The 23803-nt window shown below is 37.3% G+C and overlaps 1 protein-coding gene across 1 annotated transcript in view; it reads left to right on the top strand.

The window, feature by feature from the left end:
• The window catches only part of LOC121377500 (trafficking protein particle complex subunit 9-like), a 58448-nt gene that overhangs the window by 18088 nt on the left and 16557 nt on the right, over positions 1-23803 (top strand). Inside the window, exons 7-18 of the mRNA XM_041505512.1 lie at positions 981-1052; positions 3136-3331; positions 6444-6537; positions 6888-7064; positions 8883-9019; positions 10526-10611; positions 13605-13731; positions 15936-16146; positions 16606-16691; positions 17320-17457; positions 19646-19710; positions 23522-23664. Coding sequence (XP_041361446.1) covers positions 981-1052; positions 3136-3331; positions 6444-6537; positions 6888-7064; positions 8883-9019; positions 10526-10611; positions 13605-13731; positions 15936-16146; positions 16606-16691; positions 17320-17457; positions 19646-19710; positions 23522-23664 — 1532 coding nt within the window. The remainder of the gene's footprint in view (positions 1-980; positions 1053-3135; positions 3332-6443; positions 6538-6887; positions 7065-8882; positions 9020-10525; positions 10612-13604; positions 13732-15935; positions 16147-16605; positions 16692-17319; positions 17458-19645; positions 19711-23521; positions 23665-23803) is intronic.

The raw sequence follows: 23803 nt of genomic DNA, 5'->3' as shown, positions 1-23803 counted from the left end.
TGTGTTTGTTTCAGCATTAAACCTATCATTAGTGACATCACGCCACTGTCGTTCTGCTAGTTAACGAGTCTACAGCTGCCAAATATAGTGACATTCAACGAGTCTACAGCTGCCAAATATAGTGACATTCAACGAGTCTACAGCTGCCAAATATAGTGACATTCAACGAGTCTACAGCTGCCAAATATAGTGACATTCAACGAGTCTACAGCTGCCAAATATAGTGACATTCAACGAGTCTACAGCTGCCAAATATAGTGACATTCAACGAGTCTACAGCTGCCAAATATAGTGACATTCAACGAGTCTACAGCTGCCAAATATAGTGACATTCAACGAGTCTACAGCTGCCAAATATAGTGACATTCAACCCACATAACTGACATTGTTTACAGTTGTCGCAAATTAAAGGAATGATAATGGATGATAAAAAGAATACACCCCTAGTGTCTTGTGATATCATAATTTACCAGAACGACGCACTGAACAGATTTTTATCAACTGATTGGGCATTTTCTCGTTCCATCCAGTGCACCACAGCTGGACAAAGTCTGTGGTATGTGCTTTACTGTCTGTGGGAAAGTGGTTATGAAAGATCCCTTGCTGCTAATGAAAGAATGTAGTGGGTTTTCTTACGAGTCAGAATTATCAAATGTTTGACATCCAACAGCCGCTGATTAATTAATCAGTGTGCTCTAGTGGTGTCGTTAAACAAAACAAACTTTAAAAACTTGATTAGTGTTATTTTTAGTCAGTTGAAAATTGATCTGCAACTGCTGTTCAGTGTTTTTTTAATTTGTTTAGCTAGCGATCTCTGAAACTTGCATTGCAAATCGCGATGCAATACTGAGCAAATTGTTCCCTGTTAATGGTGAGTTTCTTCTCCCACTCTCCAGACCATGTGTCGCACTTACACTTGAGGTGTCATCAGCACTGTTATTTTTTCACTTTGTTTATTTGTCTTTTTATGTTTCTTTCAGAAATATTTGCAAGCTTCTGATTTTCTGCAGAATGTTGTTTATATAAACCTGACTTCTTCGGAAGAGGATAAGGTTAGTTAATGCAGTAGTCATAATCAAAAATCAAAATTATGCTCAGGCTTCTGAAAATCACGAGAGCAATTATTTCATTCATAAATCGCTTGGGTAAATCTAATTTAGCATGACCTATTTTTCGTCTGTGCGTTAAATTTAGGACATCAAAGACATGGATATAATTGGTTATACAAAAAGGAAATGGATATTCTGAATTTATTTTTTGCACAGCCGACAAATGGGTTACGTAAATTTTCAATTCACAATAGGGTCTCCACGGGTACTCTGGCACGGGTCGAGTCTAGCAAGACTCTAGTCCGTTCACAGGACTCGAGTACCCGTACAAGGTGGAATACAATGAGCAACTATAATACAATGGACAACGTAGGACATTAATTTCAGCAGTAGATAATCAACGGTATTAAGTTACACAATAATTATATGATCATGCGCTATGTTCTCTTTTTAAACTGACCATCCTTCCATCACAACACTTCTAAATGCAATACAATGGCATGATTTGGCATCCATGTTCAGCTCAGGAATTAAGATGCATAATTCTAGTATTTTACTTTATTCCTTAATCTCATCATCATCTAGCATAAGTGTCGAGTGCTCGGGTCCGGGTCAAGTTTGACCTTCGAGTACTCGAGTCCAATATTAGCCTGATGCATTTGGGTTCATTTTATTATTTGATTAATATTTTGTGTTATTACCCATATGGGCTCAAATATACGGGGTTATATTATGTTTATCTCTGCACAGTGTGCAGATTGTTTCTACAGCTACTGATTGGCTGGCTTAAAAATCACAACGTTTGGTTGGTTGCTTGCCATGGCCGGAACTTCACTTTCATTCATATAATGTTTCTATTCATGAGTCGGATTACACATACGCTATACAATCTACAAAGATTTTTCAAAAACAAATGGACTCATTTGTATCGTAAACATGAAATGGTATATTTTCATAAGTAGCGGCTTTAGTAATATATAAAAATAATTATTTTCAAATGCAAATACAGTTGTATTCTTTTGTACTGTAAACATTTGGCTGTGAAAAGAACGCCATTATGCTATGACGTCACTTACATTACATCATGTATTGCGCGTAAGATTATATGACGTAATGGCTGATGGCTTTGTTGTAGACTGCAGAGGAATTGTTACATTAAAAATCAGTTAAAATTGACAATGAGTAATAAAGAGAATAACGGTAACCAACTCATTCACTCGGGACAGATAATTCGTAACTACTTGTAGCTCGTTAGTTATTCTCTAAATACAGTGAAACCCCTCTAAACCGGACCAAGACAGATGTCCGGTTTTAAGAGGGATCCAGTTTAGAGAGGTTGAGTTCTGTCCTGGTTTCTGTAAAATGTCTGGTGTTTGAGGGAATGTCCGGTTTTAAGAGGGTCCAGTGTTGAGAGGTTTCACTGTAATAGGTATATTACCGTGATATTTGGACAAGCTAGCATATGTCACGTTAAGTTAACTACATTTATTGTCTTTGATGGATGACATATCTAATTGTAGTCATAAATAGACAATAACTTATGAGTTACAAGGAATTATGGATTATCTGTCCCCCAAGTGAAATTAATCTTGTCAGTCACAAGCTTTAGCGAGTGACTGACAACATTAATTTCATGATGGACAGATAATCCGTAATTCAGAGTATCAAGTGGGTTATTGTATTTATCACCCACAGTGTAAATAGTTTAGAAGCTTATACAAGATGTGAAAGTCTGAGGAAACTGATGACGTCATGAAAGAAAAGAAAGCCAGTGACGTCACCAAACTAACTTCATGACGTCAGCAGGGAATATGTTTTGTATCTTTCTCTAGGGAAACATACAAAACATATATTCACACGCATCTCACTGCCCATATGGGTAATAAATTACTACATTGATGTATGGAACATCCAAATTGCATAGTTTCACTGACGACATATCGCACAAATTTAACATGTGCAAAACATTGCTTATCATGACATATATTTGATATATCCCTAGCAAATGTTGATTAACTAGGATATGTGTGCATGTATATGTATAATTTATTAATTATGGCTCATTTCTTTTGTTTCTGTTTGTCAGATAAATCGCTACAGCACGCTAGCCTCTCTGTATTCTCAGATTGGCTTTCAGCGGAAAGCGTCATTTTTCAAGAGGGTTGCCGCCATGCAGTGTGTCACCCACGGAACCTCCACTGGATGGCACCAGTGTTACTATCTGCTACTGCAGGCGTTAGGTGGATACAACCTGTCTTTTGATATAAAAGAGTTTATTAAAGGTAAACATTGTTACAATCTATTACTATATAGTTTTAGGCAGATCCAACTTATCTTTTCATATAAAGGAGTTTATCAAAGGTAAACATTGTTACTATCTATTACTATACTCTTCAAAAAAAGAAACGCAAAAGGGTACAAATGGGTTATAACTCCGATTTTATGTTTCCTACCGGTTCATGCTTTGTGAATATAAGGTCATTGCATGTCCCAAACACATTCCCACGGTTACATTCGATAAAACGCAGCTACTGTACAATAAAGTTCCAAAATGTGAATATTCGCAAAAACGCAGCCACGTGCAAACCATGTCACCACTGCACGTGCGTTGTCTGCACGTGCAACATGAACACCGACAGTATAAAAGTGCAGGGTGTTCGCTTGCCTGGCCTCTGTATCTGGCCGACAGTTGACAATCCAGGACATGCCACGTCTCAGTGAACCACAGAGAAACAATGCCATCGGCCGACTAGACGCAGGCGAATCCAGAACGGCCGTTGCCAGGGCATTCCATGTGTCCCCAAGCACCATCTCCAGACTGTGGGACCGTTACCAGCAACATGGATCAACACGTGGCCTCCCTAGATCCGGTTGACCACGGGTCACTACCCCCGGGCAGGACCGCTACATCCGGGTACGCCACCTTCGGGAACGATTGACTACTGCCACCTCCACAGCCGCAGCAATACCAGGTTTGTGCAGGATATCCGACCAGACCGTACGGAACCGCCTACGTGAGGTAGGAATTCGTGCCAGACGTCCAGTTCGAGGTGTCATCTTAACACCACAACACCGTCGACTCCGACTGCAGTGGTGCCAGATTCATCGACAATGGCCTCAACTGCGATGGAGACAGGTGTGGTTCAGTGACCAGTCCCGATTTCTGCTCCGACGTCATGATGGAAGATGTCGCGTGTATAGGCGTCGTGGTGAACGTTATGCGGCAAACTGCGTGCAGGAAGTGGACAGATTCGGCGGGGGTAGTGTCATGGTGTGGGCAGCCATCTCACACACTGGCAGAACTGACCTGGTCCACGTGCAGGGCAACCTGAATGCACAGGGCTACATTGACCAGATCCTCCGGCCACACATCGTTCCAGTTATGGCCAACGCCAACGCAGTGTTCCAACATGACAACGCCAGGCCTCACACAGCATGTCTTACAGCGGCTTTCCTACAGAACAACAACATTAATGTCCTTCCTTGGCCATCGATATCACCGGATTTGAACCCAATTGAGCATCTATGGGACGAGTTGGACCGACAGCGACAACCACAGCCCCAGACCCTGCCCGAGCTGGCAGCAGCCTTGCAGGCCGAGTGGGCCACCATTCCCCGGGATGTCATCCGTACTCTGGTTGCTTCAATGGGCAGGCGGTGCCAGGCAGTTGTCAACACACGCGGAGGCCACACCCGGTATTGACTCCAGATGACCTTGACCTAGGTGGTGTGTCCTATCACTTACTCACAATGGACTAGAGTGAATTGTGAACAATCCTGCAACATTTGGTAATTATCGGACTCACCATTCAATAATTAAATCAATTCTCCAAATGTTACGACAATGTGGTTTTGCGTTTCTTCTTTTGAAGAGTATATATAGATTTTAGGCAGATCCAACTTATCTTTTCATATAAAAGAGTATCAAAGGTAAACATTGTTACTATCTATTACTATATAGATTTTAGGCAGATCCAACTTATCTTTTCATATAAAGGAGTTTATCAAAGGTAAACATGGTTACTATCTATTACTATATAGATTTTAGGCAGATCCAACTTATCTTTTCATATAAAGGAGTTTATCAAAGGTAAACATTGTTACTATCTATTACTATATAGATTTTAGGCAGATCCAACTTATCTTTTCATATAAAAGAGTTTGTCAAAGGTAAACATTGTTACTATCTATTACTATATAGATTTTAGGCAGATCCAACTTATCTTTTCATATAAAAAGAGTTTATCAAAGGTAAACATCGTTACTATCTATTACTATATAGATTTTAGGCAGATCCAACTTATCTTTTCATATAAAGGAGTTTATCAAAGGTAAACATTGTTACTATCTATTACTATATAGATTTTAGGCAGATCCAACTTATCTTTTCATATAAAAGAGTTTGTCAAAGGTAAACATTGTTACTATCTATTACTATATAGATTTTAGGCAGATCCAACTTATCTTTTCATATAAAAAGAGTTTATCAAAGGTAAACATCGTTACTATCTATTACTATATAGATTTTAGGCAGATCCAACTTATCTTTTCATATAATTGTTTTAAAATGTATCCAATTCTCTTTCATTTATTAGATGTGTTTTCAAACATCTCATATGATAAATGGTATCTAACGGCCACTCATAGATGTAGTATTCTCTCTATAGGTAGAACTAAACCAAATAACTTTCGGCTGGGTCAAGGTGTAAGGTGCACCCAACTTTTGATAAAGCAGTTAATACCACAAGTCCTGTGAGTGTGTTGGTTGTTTCATCTGGGCAAAAAAAAATTATGCAATTTTATTTCATCTAGTACCACTGTGTCAAGTAACCTTGTGCTGCAAACATGTATGGGGTACCTGTAAAAAAAGAACTCAAATTTTGTGTGGAATATGGGTAGTCATAGACGCTACCTGTTATCTCTGAAATGAACAGCTTGACCCCCAATTTTTACTTATTCACTTTAAAGATGAGGGGTGGTAGTATTTATATCCATGCAGTGTTTCTTCCAGAAATAAATTTTTAGGTATGGCACTATGGAGTTGAATGCAACAACAGACAAAAGGGGGTATGGGGGGCCTCCCCCAGAAAGAAAATGGATTAAGTTTATGGTTTGGGTTAAGAAAAGCATACAGTAATGATAAAAAGTAATTAATTTTGTCAAAAAGTTAACTTAAGATTATAAAATCTGCCCAAAAATTTGGGTATGGCACCATACCCGTTTTACCCTCTGGCAAAACCCCTGCCGTGGTGTATATATCGATTGATATGCTGCAGGTAGACGTTTTAGCCACATATGTTACTATTGTCGTCTATGGATTTGGTATATACCATTCAAGGAGTTTGTCAATGAGAGGTCTCTTATTATTTAAATGTGTTGTTTTTTTGTTTCCAGATCATGCAAATGGCTGGCCTGTTTTGCAGTTTAGAGTCTTGCATGAGTTAGTGTACTCTGCGCGTCGCATGGGCAACCCACAGTTAGCCGTCAGGTGAGTGAGTCGAAACTTGTTGTACTTTAGGGCGGGATTTACCTCAGTCAGTTGGAAAAAAAGAAAGCAAAAAAGTGTGTTTTGTTTAACACCACTAGAGTGCATTCATTAAAAAAAAAAAAAAAAATTGTTTTGTTTAACGACACCACTAGCGCACATTGATTAAAAAAAATAAAGAAAAAAGTTTGTTTTGTTTAACGACACCACTAGAGCACATTGATTATTAATCATCGGCTATGCCATATAACCGTAAATAAAATTTGTTGAGTGCATCATTAAATAAAACATTTGTTTGTTTCTTTTTTTTCTTATTGCAATTTTTTTTTTTTTTTTTTTTTTTTTTTCTGTAGACACATGACGTTTCTCCTGCACACTATGTACCAGCACCTGACGGAAGAGGAGCGTCGTGAAACCATCACAACACTGGAGGGTCTCACAGCCAGGTGTGAGGGAACGTGTCACTCACTGGCACTGGAAAACGGAATGATCCTACCCCCGGTGGCACTCACACGTCTTCCTTCTGTAAAGTAAGTCAGAGATTTAGATCTCCGATATTAGTGTTGGAAAACACGTCTTCCTTCTGTAAAGTAAGTCAAGATTTAGATCTCAGATAGTAGTGTTGGAAAAGACGTAATCCTTCAGTAAAGGAAGTCAGAGATTTAGATCTCCGATATTAGTGTTGGAAAAGACGTAATCCTTCAGTAAAGGAAGTCAGAGATTTAGATCTCCGATATTAGTGTTGGAAAATGCATCTTCCTTCTGTAAAGTAAGTCAGAGATTTAGATCTCAGATAGTAGTGTTGGAAAACGCATCTTCCTTCTGTAAAGTAAGTCAGAGATTTAGATCTCAGATATTAGTGTTGGAAAACGCATCTTCCTTCTGTAAAGTAAGTCAGAGATTTAGATCTCAGATATTAGTGTTGGAAAACGCATCTTCCTTCTGTAAAGTAAGTCAGAGATTTAGATCTCAGATAGTAGTGTTGGAAAACGCATCTTCCTTCTGTAAAGTAAGTCAGAGATTTAGATCTCAGATATTAGTGTTGGAAAACGCGTCTTCCTTCTGTAAAGTAAGTCAGAGATTTAGATCTCAGATAGTAGTGTTGGAAAACACGTCTTCCTTCTGTAAAGTAAGTCAGAGATTTAGATCTCAGATATTAGTGTTGGACAACGCATCTTCCTTCTGTAAAGTAAGTCAGAGATTTAGATCTCAGATATTAGTGTTGGACAACGCATCTTCCTTCTGTAAAGTAAGTCGGAGATTTAGATCTCAGATATTAGTGTTGGACAACGCATCTTCCTTCTGTAAAGTAAGTCAGAGATTTAGATCTCAGATATTAGTGTTGGACAACGCATCTTCCTTCTGTAAAGTAAGTCAGAGATTTAGATCTCAGATATTAGTGTTGGACAACGCATCTTCCTTCTGTAAAGTAAGTCAGAGATTTAGATCTCAGATATTAGTGTTGGACAACGCATCTTCCTTCTGTAAAGTAAGTCAGAGATTTAGATCTCAGATATTAGTGTTGGAAAACGCATCTTCCTTCTGTAAAGTAAGTCAGAGATTTAGATCTCAGATATTAGTGTTGGACAACGCATCTTCCTTCTGTAAAGTAAGTCAGAGATTTAGATCTCAGATATTAGTGTTGGAAAACGCATCTTCCTTCTGTAAAGTAAGTCAGAGATTTAGATCTCAGATATTAGTGTTGGACAACGCATCTTCCTTCTGTAAAGTAAGTCAGAGATTTAGATCTCAGATAGTAGTGTTGGACAACGCATCTTCCTTCTGTAAAGTAAGTCAGAGATTTAGATCTCAGATAGTAGTGTTGGAAAACGCATCTTCCTTCTGTAAAGTAAGTCAGAGATTTAGATCTCAGATAGGGTAACACACCCCACGGCTTTTGATATACCAGTCGTGGTGCACTGGCTTTAGCGAGAAATAGCCTGATGGGCCTACCAATGGGGATCGATCTCAGACTGACCACACATTAAGCCGAAAAATAATTTTAATTGCACACATCTGCAGGGATTTCTACACACCTGGGCTGAGTGGTCGGAGGCGTCTGTTTCTATATCTGGCCAGTGGTGTAGCAAGGGGGGCACAGGGACAATGCCCCCCCCCCCCCCCAGTCAAAACTTTTTTCTTTTTTACTGTATTAAATTTTATAAAGTCATACATACATACATACATACATACATTGTGTGGGTTGCCTCCCTCACCCCAATAGTGGGTTGCCACACCCCCCCCCCCCCCCCCCCCCCCCAATATAAAATCCTTGCTACGCCAGTGTATCTGTCCCTTCATTAATGCTGTGGAGTGTTTGCTATGTTCTGTGGTTTCTTGTGTTTCAGGTTTTTCAAGGTGGTGGCGCCGGCGCCTCACCTGCAGCCCGTCAAGATTAACTGTGATACGACCTCCAAGCATGAAATCTTCATCTACACTCCGCTCTTTCTCGGCGAGGAGAAGAGCAGCGATTCACCAGAACTCGGTAAAAATAAATACATATAGCTTTTTGTCTCACCTTTATCAACAGGGCTTCTAGATTATGGTAGCCCCACTCCCATGGCTAGTGATATTCAATGTTGGACTACAGTACTGTCAGAAATAGAATAAAAATGATTTTCGTCAATCATTTCTTACATATTAAACAGACATGTAAATATTTTTTAAATATCTATTTAATGATGGTCTAGCTAATTTAGCATTTACTTGTTTGGGCTCTCATTGATATACAAGGTGGTGTTTACTCTTGAAATTAAAAGAAATATGTCAATAAACAGGTGATTTGTGTACTTTATTGGGACCGTTGCCCACGACAGGTGTGCACAAAAACAGCTTGCTCTGAATGTACACGTTAATCCCTATACCATACCATACCATATAAAAGATGCCTTGCTGCATTATGAAAAATGTAGCAGAATTACCAAATGTTTGACATCCAACAGCCGATGATTAATTAATCAATGTGCTCAAGTGGTGTCTTTAAACAAAACAAACTTTAAACTTTAGAAAGGCAACATATACGTAGAGGATTAGTCACAAGTATTTTTTAATATGGAAAATATCAACAGTCTACATTAAGCAGTGTTTGTTGAGACATTGCCGAGACAAATACTGATTAGCTAGACGAGGTTGATATTTTGTATATTATAAAAACACGAGTATAAAATTCTATTTATCCTATAACACCTCTAAAATAACATTTTCATTTGATATTTAGTAAATCACAATACTAAAGTTGCCTCTTATAAAAACAAATTGTTTAAAATGGCTACTTTTTATAATTTTCAAGGAAATATTCTACATATATTTGAAAACTGACTAAAACTAAATCCTTTCCAGTGTGAGCGCTGACTGTCACATAAAGTTAGGAGAATCCTAATGGATTTTTACTTAATTTGTCAAATTAATGAGGCCAGTCTAAAAATGTATAGAGCTGACTTAAAGGCATATTGTCACAGACCACTGACCTATTAAATGGCCTAACAAAGTATTACCTGAACAAAAATAATTCAATTTGTCCCTAAATGTACTTTATTCAGCCATCTTCATAACCACCATACTCCATTTATTAATGATATTTTGTAAAAATAATTGAATAATGGCAATGATCCACAATTCAAAAACTAAAATTGCTGAGAGAGTTGGCATGGATTTCACTCCATCTTGGTTCAGTTAAGGTGATGCGATAGCTTGATTTGGTTTCCAACAATTAATGTAATTTTTATTTATTATCCATTTATAGAGGAATAAGGTCCTTAAATCTGTGACAGTATGCCTTTAAAAAAAACCTCGAAATCAACTATAGGCCTACAATGTGTATTTCTTAAAATATATAAACCAACTATGATACACTAAATTAACTGTACAATGTGTATGGTTTAAAATGTATAAACCGACTATGATACACTAAATTAACTGTAAAATGTGTATGCCTTAAAATGTATACAACTGACTAAAACACTCTAAATTGATTTTTTGTTTTTTGTTTCAGATTTCCAGTGGGTGGAGGGGGACACGTGCGAGGTCCAGATCCAAGTTTTGAATCCACTGAAAGACGAACTCAAGATACAGTACATTGTAAGACTCTGTTACAGTTAATTACACGAGATACAGTACATTGTAAGACTCCGTTACAGTTACAGTTAATTACTCGAGATACAGTACATTGTAAGACTCGGTTACAGTTAATTACTCAAGATACAGTACATTGTAAGACTCAGTTACAGTTAATTACTCAAGATACAGTGCATTGTTAGACTCGGTTACAGTTAATTACACCAGATACAGTACATTGTAAGACTCCATTACAGTTAATTAATCGAGATACAGGACATTGTAAGACTCGGTTACAGTTAATTACTTAAGATACAGTACATTGTAAGACTCGGTTACAGTTAATTACTCAAGATACAGTACATTGTAAGACTCGGTTACAATTAATTACTCGAGATACAGTACATTGTAAGACTCTGTTACAGTTAATTACTCAAGATACAGTGCATTGTTAGACTCGGTTACAGTTAATTACTCAAGATACAGTGCATTGTTAGACTCGGTTACAGTTAATTACTCGAGATACAGTACATTGTAAGACTCCATTACAGTTAATTAATCGAGATACAGGACATTGTAAGACTCGGTTACAGTTAATTACTCAAGATACAGTACATTGTAAGACTGTTACAGTTAATTACTCGAGATACAGTACATTGTTAGACTCGGTTACAGTTAATTACTCCAGATACAGTACATTGTAAGACTCTGTGACAGTTAATTACTCCAGATACAGTACATTGTAAGACTCCATTACAGTTAATTACTCGAGATACAGTACATTGTAAGACTCCATTACAGTTAATTACTCGAGATACAGTACATTGTAAGACTCCGTTACAGTTAATTACTCGAGATACAGTACATTGTAAGACTCCATTACAGTTAATTACTCGAGATACAGTACATTGTAAGACTCCATTACAGTTAATTACTCGAGATACAGTACATTGTAAGACTCCATTACAGTTAATTACTCGAGATACAGTACATTGTAAGACTCTGTTACAGTTAATTACTCGAGATACAGTACATTGTAAGACTCCATTACAGTTAATTACTCGAGATACAGTACATTGTAAGACTCTGTTACAGTTAATTACTCGAGATACAGTACATTGTAAGACTCGAGATACAGTACATTGTAAGGTTACAGTTAATTACTCGAGATACAGTACATTGTAAGACTCCATTACAGTTAATTACTCGAGATACAGTACATTGTAAGACTCTGTTACAGTTAATTACTCGAGATACAGTACATTGTAAGACTCGAGATACAGTACATATTAAGACTCTGTTACAGTTAATTACTCGAGATACAGTACATTGTAAGACACTGTTACAGTTAATTACTCGAGATACAGTACATTGTAAGACTCGAGATACAGTACATATTAAGACTCTGTTACAGTTAATTACTCGAGATACAGTACATTGTAAGACTCTGTTACAGTTAATTACTCGAGATACAGTACATTGTAAGACTCTGTTACAGTTAATTACTCGAGATACAGTACATTGTAAGACACTGTTACAGTTAATTACTCGAGATACAGTACATTGTAAGACTCGAGATACAGTACATATTAAGATTCTGTTACAGTTAATTACTCGAGATACAGTACATTGTAAGACTCGAGATACAGTACATATTAAGACTCTGTTACAGTTAATTACTCGAGATACAGTACATTGTAAGACTTGGTTACAGTTAATTACTCAAGATACAGTACATTGTTAGACTCGGTTACAGTTAATTACACCAGATACAGTACATTGTAAGACTCCATTACAGTTAATTACTCGAGATACAGGACATTGTAAGACTCCATTACAGTTAATTATTCGAGATACAGGACATTGTAAGACTCGGTTACAGTTAATTACTCAAGATACAGTACATTGCAAGACTCGGTTACAGTTAATTACTCAAGATACAGTACATTGTAAGACTCTGTTACAATTAATTACTCGAGATACAGTACATTGTAAGACTCTGTTACAGTTAATTACTCAAGATACAGTGCATTGTTAGACTCGGTTACAGTTAATTACTCCAGATACAGTACATTGTAAGAGTCGATGACAGTTAATTACTCAAGATACAGTACATTGTAAGACTCGGTTACAGTTAATTACTCAAGATACAGTACATTGTAAGACTTGGTTACAGTTAATTACTCAAGATACAGTACATTGTTAGACTCGGTTACAGTTAATTACTCGAGATACAGTACATTGTAAGACTCGGTTACAGTTAATTACTCAAGATACAGTGCATTGTTAGACTCGGTTACAGTTAATTACTCCAGATACAGTACATTGTAAGACTCGGTTACAGTTAATTACTCAAGATACAGTACATTGTAAGACTCGGTTACAGTTAATTACTCAAGATACAGTACATTGTAAGACTCGGTTACAGTTAATTACTCGAGATACAGTACATTGTAAGACTCGGTTACAGTTAATTACTCTAGATACAGTGCATTGTTAGACTCGGTTACAGTTTATTACTCCAGATACAGTACATTGTAAAACTCTATTACAGTTAATTACTCGAGATACAGTACATTGTAAGACTCCGTTACAGTTAATTACTAGAGATACAACACATTGTAAGACTCGATGACAGTTAATTACTCAAGATACAGTACATTGTAAGACTCGGTTACAGTCAATTACTTGAGATACAGTACATTGTAAGACTCGGTTACAGTTCATTTAAAGTACTGGCGTCAGTTTATACAGTGTAATGTTACAGTTCATTTAGAATATTGGGGTCAGTTTATACATTGTAAGACTGTTACAGTTCATTGAGAGTGTTTTAAGTCCATTTTATACATTATAAGACATACCCAGCAATCTAGCAGGTTTCCTTGGAAGAGTACGTCTCAGAATGTTCAGATGTTAACCATTCATTCATTCCCATGCAGCCTATTGTTAATTAACAACACTCATCAACGTGCTCTAGTGGTGTCCTTAAACAAAATAAACCTTTTTAACTTTGCCAGGGTCTGCTTACGGATGGCGTGGAGATGGAACAGTTCCCTGCTAACCCGACACTCCCCCCAGAATCAGGGCCCATCCATGTCAAGCTACTAGGACAGCCAAAAGCAGCAGGACAACTTCGAATTTTAGGTAATGAAATTGAGTAATTGGAAGATAATTAAAGTTATTATGTATTGCTAAAATGTGAAAGGGATGTAATTAGGTCATCACATTAGTGAAAGGCAGACAATTGAATCATTATATTGTTATATAATATTAAGCTGTTACAACAATGGCACATGGGTAATGTCATTGTATTGACAACTTTCTCTATCTCTCGCCCTCTTGTTCTTCTTCGCTCTGCCCTCTCTCTCTCTCTCTCTCTCTCTCTCTCTCTCTCTCTCTCTCTCTCTCTCTCTCTCTCTCTCTCTCTCTCTCTCTCTCTCTCTCTCTCTCTCTCTCTCTCTCTCTCTCTCTCTCTCTCTCTCTCTCTCTCTCTCTCTCTCTCTCGATATATACAGTAGAATCTCATTGGCTCGAACACTGTCGGTGCATCAGTCTGTTCGACCTATCGGGTAGTTCGAACCATCCATTCGGCCGTTGTCGGGTGTTTCTGTACCACAAAAATCAATCGGACATTTCCATAAAACCGGCTGGGCAAGATGATCCGATTGACTCATGAGTAATGAAGTCGCCGTCAAATGTTGGATGAGATATATATTTGTAACAATTATTAATCAGCGTTAAAGAAACAAATACGATTGACAAAACTATATAATAGAGGATATATAAAACTGGAACATGACTGTCGTCGTCTTCGTCTTCATTCATAGTCGTGTCGTCGTTAGAGCTGGAACCAAACTTAGCGTGACGTAAACAATTTGCTCTTGTTTTTTGTGTCACCTGCATCAAATACACTGCGTCCAGTAATTAGTGCGATTGTGTTTCTGTCTGCTGTCGTTTGTCGTGGCTTTTCAGGTTGTTTATCACACACCTTTGTCCATGGGCTGTGTTTGACTGGTTGTGTTAGGTCACCTAACTTAGGTGGCAAAGAGATCAGCTCAATAACTTTCAGACCTCTCAGTTTAGAGTGGGCGGGACAGTTATCCACAATCATGGCTATTTTTCTACTATTAGGATGCATCCAGGTCGATGAAAAATTCCTACATAAATTATTGTTTTATATATATTTCCTCCCATAGACTTAGCTGTTCGAGCTAAATATGTTTAATTTTACAGTTCGGACCAATAAACTGGTTCGAGAGAAAGCTTCTGTTCGACCCTAGGTGTATTCGACCAATCAGCACCAAAATAAAAGGGTTTAATAGAGGGGGAAATCGGGACTTTGTTCTTGGTTCGAGAATACCGGTAGGTTCGACCGTTGGGCGTTTGAGCCAATGAGATTCTACTGTATATACAAATACATACATGCATGCATACATTCATACATACATACATACATACATACATACATACATATATATATATATATACTATTTATTATTCAGGCTATTGCACGCATGTTCTTGGTTATTATGTATTGCATAAAATGTGAAAGGGAGATAAGTAGGTTATCATATGAGTGAAAGGGAAATAATTTAGTCATCAGTGTCAGGTTAAAGTTATTATATTAACATTTAGACTACTAGATTTATTTTTGACAAAAACCATGTCGAGTGGATAAATAAATACATAAAATAAAGTTTCTATATGAATCGGTAAGTACTATTTTCGTGGGTTTTTGTAATTTTTATATTTTAGATCAGTTAATGGTGATTAAAATTAGGCAAAAATATTTTAAAAGTTGCGTTTACTTATGGGCATTTGTGGCTAGCTGTCCAGTATTTAAAAGTAAAAGGGAAATATTTTAGTCATCAATGCAAGGTTAAAGTTATGATATAATTTGGAGCAGGATTTATCTCAGTCAGTTGAGTGCTCACTTGAGGTGGTTGCGTCGCAGGATCGAACCACCTCGGTGGATCCATTCAGCTGATTCAGGTTTTTTTTGTCATTCCAACCAATGCACCACAACTGGACAAAGGCCATGGTATGTACTTTCTTGTCTGTGGGGAAAGTGCACATAAAAGATCCCTTGCTGCATATGGGAAAATGTAGCGGGTTTCCTCTGATGACTACGAGTCAGAATTACCAAATGTTTGACATCCAATAGCCGATGATTAATTAATCAATGTGCTCCAGTGGTGTTGTTAAACAAAACAAACTTCTTCTTTCTTTATTATATAATTATATATTAACCTGTTACAACAATGGCAGATGGGTAATGTCATTTCATTGACATATCTTACAATAATTTCTTTATTTAAAAAAAAACTTTTTTTATATTTTTCATTCAGGCTATTGCACGCATGTTCTTGGTGTCCGTAGCAACTGTAAACTGAAGGATCTCCGTCAGCTGGGCCACACCCACTTTGAGGTGGATGTCGTCCCGAGTCTGCCCCAGGTAACCCTCGAGTCGTCCCTGCCCAAGTCGGTCAGTTTCACGTCTGTGGGGAACAGTGCCAACGTCGTGTCCAGTGCGTCGGCATTGCTGTATGCAGGTCAAAGGTCAGTAAGGTGTTAAAATGTACTGAAGCCAAAAATGCCTTATGTAGGTAATAGATCAGTTAATGTCGGTATGCATTAATGATAAATGTCTTGCTTTATATGCAGGTCAAGGGTTAATGTGAAAATATATTGAAACAATATATTAATGACAAATGCTTAATATATGGGTCAAAGGTTAGTTAATGTGGAAATGATTTATGCGTATCAATGCTTAGCTGTTGGTGATTAGCTGATTTCTGTGTTACGTATTGCATAAAATGTGAAAGGAAGGTAATTTGATGACCAAATTAGTGATTAACTGATTTCTGTGTTAGTATTGCATATAATGTGAAAGGGAGGTAATTTGATGACAAATTAGTGATTAACTGATTTCTGTGTTATGTATTGCATAAAATGTGAAAGGGAGGTAATTTGATGACAAAATTAGCGATTAACTGATTTCTGTGTTATTTTTTTTAGCTTGGAGTGTATGACGACTCTACACAATATTAGTGATATCACAGTGGAGAAACTTGATGTGGCTCTTACCCAGAAAATTGATAATGGTAATCATTGGTTGACAATTACGGCAATTGTGTACTGATGTTCGGACATATCAGTGCAAATTGTCTGGCTTAACACCTAATTAAGGATCGTCTGTTATTAGTCCCCTACCAGTCCATCCAGAGGGGACTATAGATTTCATCTCCGTTCTTCACTCGGGGCAGGACGTAGCCCAGTGGTAAAGCATTCGCTTGATGCGCAGTCGGTCATGGGAAATGATCCCCGTTGGTGGGCCCATTGGGCTATTTCTCATTCCAGCCAGTGCACCATGACTGGTATACCAAAGGCCGTGGTATGTACTACCCTGTCTGTGGGATGGTGCATATAAAAGATTCCTTGCTGCTGATTGAAAAGAGTAGCCCATGGAGTGGTGACAGCGGGTTTCCTCTCTCAATATCTGTGTAGTCCTTAACCATATGTCTGATGCCATATATATGTAAATAAAATGTTTTGAGTGCATCGTTAAATAAAACATTTCTTTCTCATTCAAGGCTCATTAATTATTAATTTGTTTATTTGTTCGTACATTCGTTCATTTAAGTGTTAATAAATTTGCAATTTACCAAACGTGCGGATGTTTAAAATAGGTATGTGCGACCTAAGAGTTTTTTTTTAATTTTTGTTTTACAGATTTCTGTTCACGGATGTTCACGTGGTGCAAGGATAACATCAAGTCACAACTTCCGCTACAGCCAGCCAATCAGCTGTGTTTTTCTCTCTGTATCTATGGTTTCAGTGACTTCCTGTCACCTGACCTTCTCTCTCCAGGTATTAAACATTATTCTATTCTGTATTCAGATCAAACCACCTCGGCAACCACATTTTGGTGGGTTTTTTATTAACCCCAGCTAGTGTCCCGCGACTGGTGTGTCAAAGGCTGTGGTATGTACTGTCCTGTTTGTGGGAAATTACATATAAAAGATCCCTTAATGCTTATGAAAAAAATTTAACAGGTATCATTTGAAGACTACATGTCAGAAATACCAAATGTGTGACATCCATTTATCCAGGGTTCGCACGGGCCTGGAAAAGTCCTTGAATTTTGACGTAGTACTTGAAAAGTCCTTGAATTTTGTAAATTCAGAAAAGGTCCTGGAATTTCATTAAAAACTACTTGAAAATTGCCGAAATGTACTTGAGTTTTTTTACAAGCAGAATGTCTCTCTTACTGATTAAAATCTGGAAAAAATAATACGTATTTGCTGACGTATTTCTCGGGTATTTGTCGTAATCAAAACCCGGAAGTGATATGTGTTGCTGCCGGTATAGATAGACTGGCTTACAAGTCCTTGTTGCGCTTGCTATATGCACCACAGTGTGAAGATTAAAGTAGACTGGGCTGCTGTCTACTGGAAACAGTGCATTACTAATAGTTGAACCGGTTTATGAGCGAGACAGGTAACCAGTCGTGTGCTGAAAAACGGTCAGCTGTAGTTAACTAGTGATGTGTGTGTGTTAAACTTCTTGTAACATTGTGCCAAAGACTACTTGAAAAACTGAAAAATATACTTGAAAATACTTGAAAAGTACTGGAATTTCTGTTCGCCAAGTCTGTATGAACCATGTTGTCAGTGTGCTCTAGTGGTGTTGTTAAACAAAAAAATTTAACCTTCCCTTATTTAGTATCCTTTATCATTAAAGCAACATGTTAAACATTATCTTCCCATATTCAGTATCTGTTAAGATTACCACTTAATTAAAGTTTTTAAAAATGTCTACCCCCGACCCCCTATTTTATATTGTTTTTCAATGATGACCCTTTCTTAAACTGGACTATCAACCTACTTGTAACCATCAAAGAAAGATTAAAAAAGGCTTTTTAGTAAATTTGGATTATGTTTTTCTAAAATGAAGAACTATTTCCTAAAGCAGACTCAAGGTACCCACGGGACAGGGAAAACGGGGAAAATGGTTTTAAAAAATTCCTTACAGGGAAAATTCAGGGAATTTGAAATTTTGGTCTGATTCGGGGAAAATGCAGGGAATTTGAAATTTTGGTCTGATTCGGGGAAAATTCAGGGAATTTTAAATTTTGGTCTGATTCGGGGAAAATGCAGGGAATTTTATTTGGGTGTAATGGAAGCTGGAAAAATATCAGTTATTCTTTTTGTTATTTTATGAATCAAAGTACAATTTGATTGATTTAAAAAAACAACTAAAAAAACTATGCGCCTTTTGGCTGACGAACACTGCCGTGCCACGCACAAGAGTTAGATCAAAAGTAGTATTCACACGTAGTACATTCTCTTGGCTGGATTTCGTCAGCTTGTCTGCGATTGGCTGGTTTTGTCCAATCCAGGATATGCTATTTGAAAGCCTCTGTTCGACTTCAGAAGAAAGTAAGTTTTTGTTGTTCCAGCCCCTCTCACTTCCCTGAAAATGGTTACGGTGCTACATAAATTAAGAACACGGGAGTAATTGAGTGGAATATAAAGTGAAACATAGTTATACCATGTGCTGATATGTAAACATACATTAACAACACTGGGAGTGGTAGGGTGGAATATAAAGTGAAACATAGTTATACGATGTGCCAACATGTAAACAGACATTAACAACACAGGGAGTGGTGGAGTGGAATATGAAGTGAAACATAGTTATACGATGTGCCAAACATGTAAACAGACATTAACAACACAGGGAGAGGTAGGGTGGAATATAAAGTGAAACATAGTTATACGATGTGCCAACATGTAAACATACATTAACAACACAGGGAGTGGTAGAGTGGAATATAAAGTGAAACATAGTTATACGATGTGCCAACATGTAAACATACATTAACAACACAGGGAGTGGTAGGGTGGAATATAAAGTGAAACATAGTTATACGATGTGCCAACATGTAAACATACATTAACAACACAGGGAGTGGTAGGGTGGAATATAAAGTGAAACATAGTTATACAGTGTGCCGCCATGTAAACATACATCCCTTTCCTTTGTGTTCTTTCAGATTTCTCCAGCCCCTGTCGCTCAACAAAGTCTACACGGTCCAGGTCCGATAGTCTCGATAGCAAGGTGAGCCGGGCTTCGTTCTTGGAGAAAATAAAACACGCCACAGTGTTTGTTCATTTGTCAATAGCTAAACCCTTCATCCACCTTATAACCTACAGGTTCATTGTTCATTCATCTTTAAGTCGCAGACCCTAGTTTTAGCCTGTGAAAAAGGATGTACTGGTCCAACTAGAAGAGACTATAGGTCTTGGGGTCCAACTAGAAGAGACTAATAGGTCATGGGGGCAAGATTTAGCTCAGTCGGTTGAGTGCTCGCCTGAGATGCTTGCGTCACAGAATGGAACCACCCAAGTGCATTTTTTTCTCTCTGTTATTTCCAACAAGTGCACTACAATTGATTAAATATTGACATAAACCTATTTACGCTCTTATTCTTTTTAAAAAAAGAAGGACAACTCTCGTCATAATATGCCCAGAAGAACTGGGAGGAAGCTTGTACCCCCCACCCCCCACCCCCCTCCAATTTAAGGCAAAAAAAACCTTCACTTTTTCCTTCTACTGTATTTAAAACCACACTTCACATATTATTTCTATGCACCTCCATAATTACATGTTCAAAAGTTCATTTCACACGAATCTTCAATGATGCTGTGTCACAGTTGTTATAATGGCGGTTCCCGCCAAAAATATTTATTAATTATTTTTGCTTTGAAACATATATATAGTGGATAATAAACGAGTTACCAGTTATTATCAAATTTATGTCCCGAGTGAAATAATTTTCAGTTGTCACGAGCTTTAGTGAGTGACAAATAAAAATTATTTCACGAGGGACATAAATTTGATAATAACTGGTACCGAGTTTGTTATTCTATTTATTACCTCAGCTATTTTTCTCTAAAAGCCTTTAATTTCGACGCACATGCACGAAGGCCAACCTGTATAGGAACGATGTAAACCACTTTACGCACTGTTCTAAGAATTACTATAACGTTGTAATTTAATCACGTTCATAGATAATTTTTAAAAACACAAGTTCTCTTTATTCTGCTTCCAAATTTATAATGAATTGCATTAAAATGATATTTTGTTATTAATTTAACACCAAAAACAGAGACCCGTAAAGGCAAACTCTTTAAACTACATGGCGTCATTTTGTGTGTTTGTCAAATCGTGATGACGTCATATTTAGTACCGACAAAGTCATTGGTTTGTAAGCGTCAAATTGTCCAATAGTATTGTTCGTTAGACCAATGCATGATAATTTCTCAGTGAGAAATTATGATTTTTATTTTCCCTGTTATGAGTGACCGCTGGGGTAATAAATATATATATATATATGCCTATAAAAAAATACAACCAAATAATTCCATTTACTAGTAGAAACCATTTGTTTTTTGGGGGGAATCTTGAGAGTATCACACGCAATAACTAGTGATGTCACCGATTTCATATGTCTGGGTTTCGAAACACCGGATTATATTAAAACCTAGTTTTAACACTGGTTTACGTAAAACGCTGAAAAACCTGACCAAGACATACGGGTGTATTTCACATGTGTGTGTTTTACCCATGTTTACGAAACCGTGCTTTTTACATGGGTTACCCGCAGATTTGGAAAGGAACATAAGCGAGGAATAGCTTACACTTCATCACTTTGTAGTTAAACTCATTACCGATATATTATTAGCATTCGCATTCGAGATGGAGGATTAGCTACCTCCTCCTCCCCCCCCCCCCCCCCCCCCCCAAATCCCAAATGTGGAGCAAACCTTCACATTCTGTCAAAAATGATGGACATATTTGGGAAAATGAGCTGGCCTGAAAACGTTTCACCATGTATTTCCATCATTTTACTCACAATATTAGTTATAATCCATGTCAGATGCTTACAGAACCCTACATAGCTGTTGGTAATAATGCAAAAATGCTTACAGAACCCTACACAGCTGTTGGTTATAATGCAAATATGAATAAACGTTTTATTATTGGCATTTCCCTTTAATTCTAACATAATATTCAAAAACAAAAGATGGGACGCGTACGCCTGAGGGCACCGAGATAACATATGGTCAAATTTTCAAAACTCTGGGCCTGTATCGCCTTGTTCCCCCTTTATTAAGACGAGACAAAAACAAAAGTATGTCATTATAAGACTGCAGTCTATGATAGACGTTTGTTGCTTTGATACCGGTGGTAACCGATCAACTTTCATTACTAGTACTTCCTGTTTTCATGCAGTTCATACACAATGAAGAAAATGTTTATTTTTACTAATTTAATAAATAACTATATTTATTACCCCAAGTGACCACTCATAACAGGGAAAATATTTTCCGTATTTTCTCAATGAGAAATATTATGCAGTGTTGTGACGTATAATATTACTGGATGATTTGACGCTGACAAAACAATGACTTTGTCGGTACTAAATATAACATCGTCGCGATTTGGCAAACACAAAATGACGTCATGTACTTTAATGAGTTCACGACTGTTTTAATATTATATTTATAACAAAATGTCTTTTTAACACAACTCATTATTTATATTTTTAGCAGAATAACGATAACTTGTTTTTGAAAATTATCTGTGAACGTGATTAAAATGCAAAGTTATAGCAATACTCAGAACAGTGTGTAAAGTGGTTTACATTGTTTCTATAGCCTACATGTACATGCATGTGCGCCTAAAATAAAGGCGTTTAGAGAAAACATAGCTGGGGTAATAAATAGAAAGCAAACTCGGTACCAGTTATTATCAGTGTATGTCCCGAGTGAAATACTTTTCATTTGTCACTCGCTAAAGCTCGCGACAACTAAAAATGATTTGATTCGAGACATAATTTTAATAATAACTGGTATCTCGTTTATTATCCTCTATATATCTCAGGCATTTTGTTGTTCATTCGCCACGAACATGGTGAAGGGGTGGATCTAATTATACAGTCGTGCTAAAAAACAAACAGGCAAAAGGGCATCTTGTCTAAAGGGGGAGGGTGTTTGAACCCCCCTACCCCCACCCTGTATTCGTTTCTGTAGTGGCTTCAAATGATCTCTAAAATATGTTCACATTTCATGGCTCTGCAATACTGACGTAAAACACGATTTTGCTGCCGAAAGTATCCATGAAGAAAAGTTACTTTGAGCAAACCCAGCGAAAAACCACCTCAAGGGCAGGTTTAAACAAGCAATACAATTGTACCCAGTGTTAAACTAGGATTACTGAAAACCAGACATGTGAAATGCACAGTAAACATGACCCAGGGTTTAACCTAGGTTTAAACCATGTTTCCAAAACCCACTGATAACCTAGACATATGAAATCGGCCCTTTAAGTATACCCGTAATTCTTTGCAGTCAGCTGACAAAGAAACTAAGATGGTTGATGACCATGCTATATTTAGCCATAAATTATTCAGGAAACCCCACTTGTAGCACAGTATTAGACTTTATTCATTATTATTCTAGAGTTAATTATGGAAATTATGTGTTGGATCATTTAATTTGTAGTTAATTTATTACAAATAAATGAGAAAATAACAACATATTGTAGTTTCAACTTTGACATAGGACCCACTGGCATAGGAAGTGGGGGGCAAGGGGGACATGTGCCCCCCACACTTTTCAGATATTTTGCTTTATATTTGCTTTATAATAGTGTAAAAGTGTGTAAATATAAAAGTGTGCCCCCCCACACACACACTTTTTGGTACCTTCCTACGCCACTTAGACCTTTAAATTGAAATATGATGACATCATACTCTTATACCTCACTGGCTAACAAAAACAATGCCAAAATAACTTTGTTATTTGCCTTTATATGTACTCTTCTTCGCAGACACCTTCAGATATTTTAATTGTTGTTAATTAAGGTGATAGAAGCACTGTTGACAGTCAAGTATAGCGGAGGGAAGGGGCTCCAGGCTGGATACTGCCGACACTGTTCTTTAGCCCTAATGGTGGACGTGCTGCCGTCACTCTACATCACGCGGTGGGACGTATTGCCAGCCAAAAGGTTAGTAGACATTTATTGACATTTAAACAAACATACTACGTTGACACTTCATAATTGACATATGCATTCATAGTCATCAAACAAAAACAAAAAACCCGTTAAGCACTAGTTTATTTTTATGTAAGGACATCCAAAATGA

Source organism: Gigantopelta aegis, chromosome 7 (genome assembly GCF_016097555.1).
Source record: "Gigantopelta aegis isolate Gae_Host chromosome 7, Gae_host_genome, whole genome shotgun sequence".
NCBI classification, from domain to species: Eukaryota; Metazoa; Mollusca; class Gastropoda; order Neomphalida; family Peltospiridae; genus Gigantopelta; species Gigantopelta aegis.
Note: the sequence above shows the minus strand (reverse complement) of the source record. Positions and strands in the feature narration are given on the sequence as shown.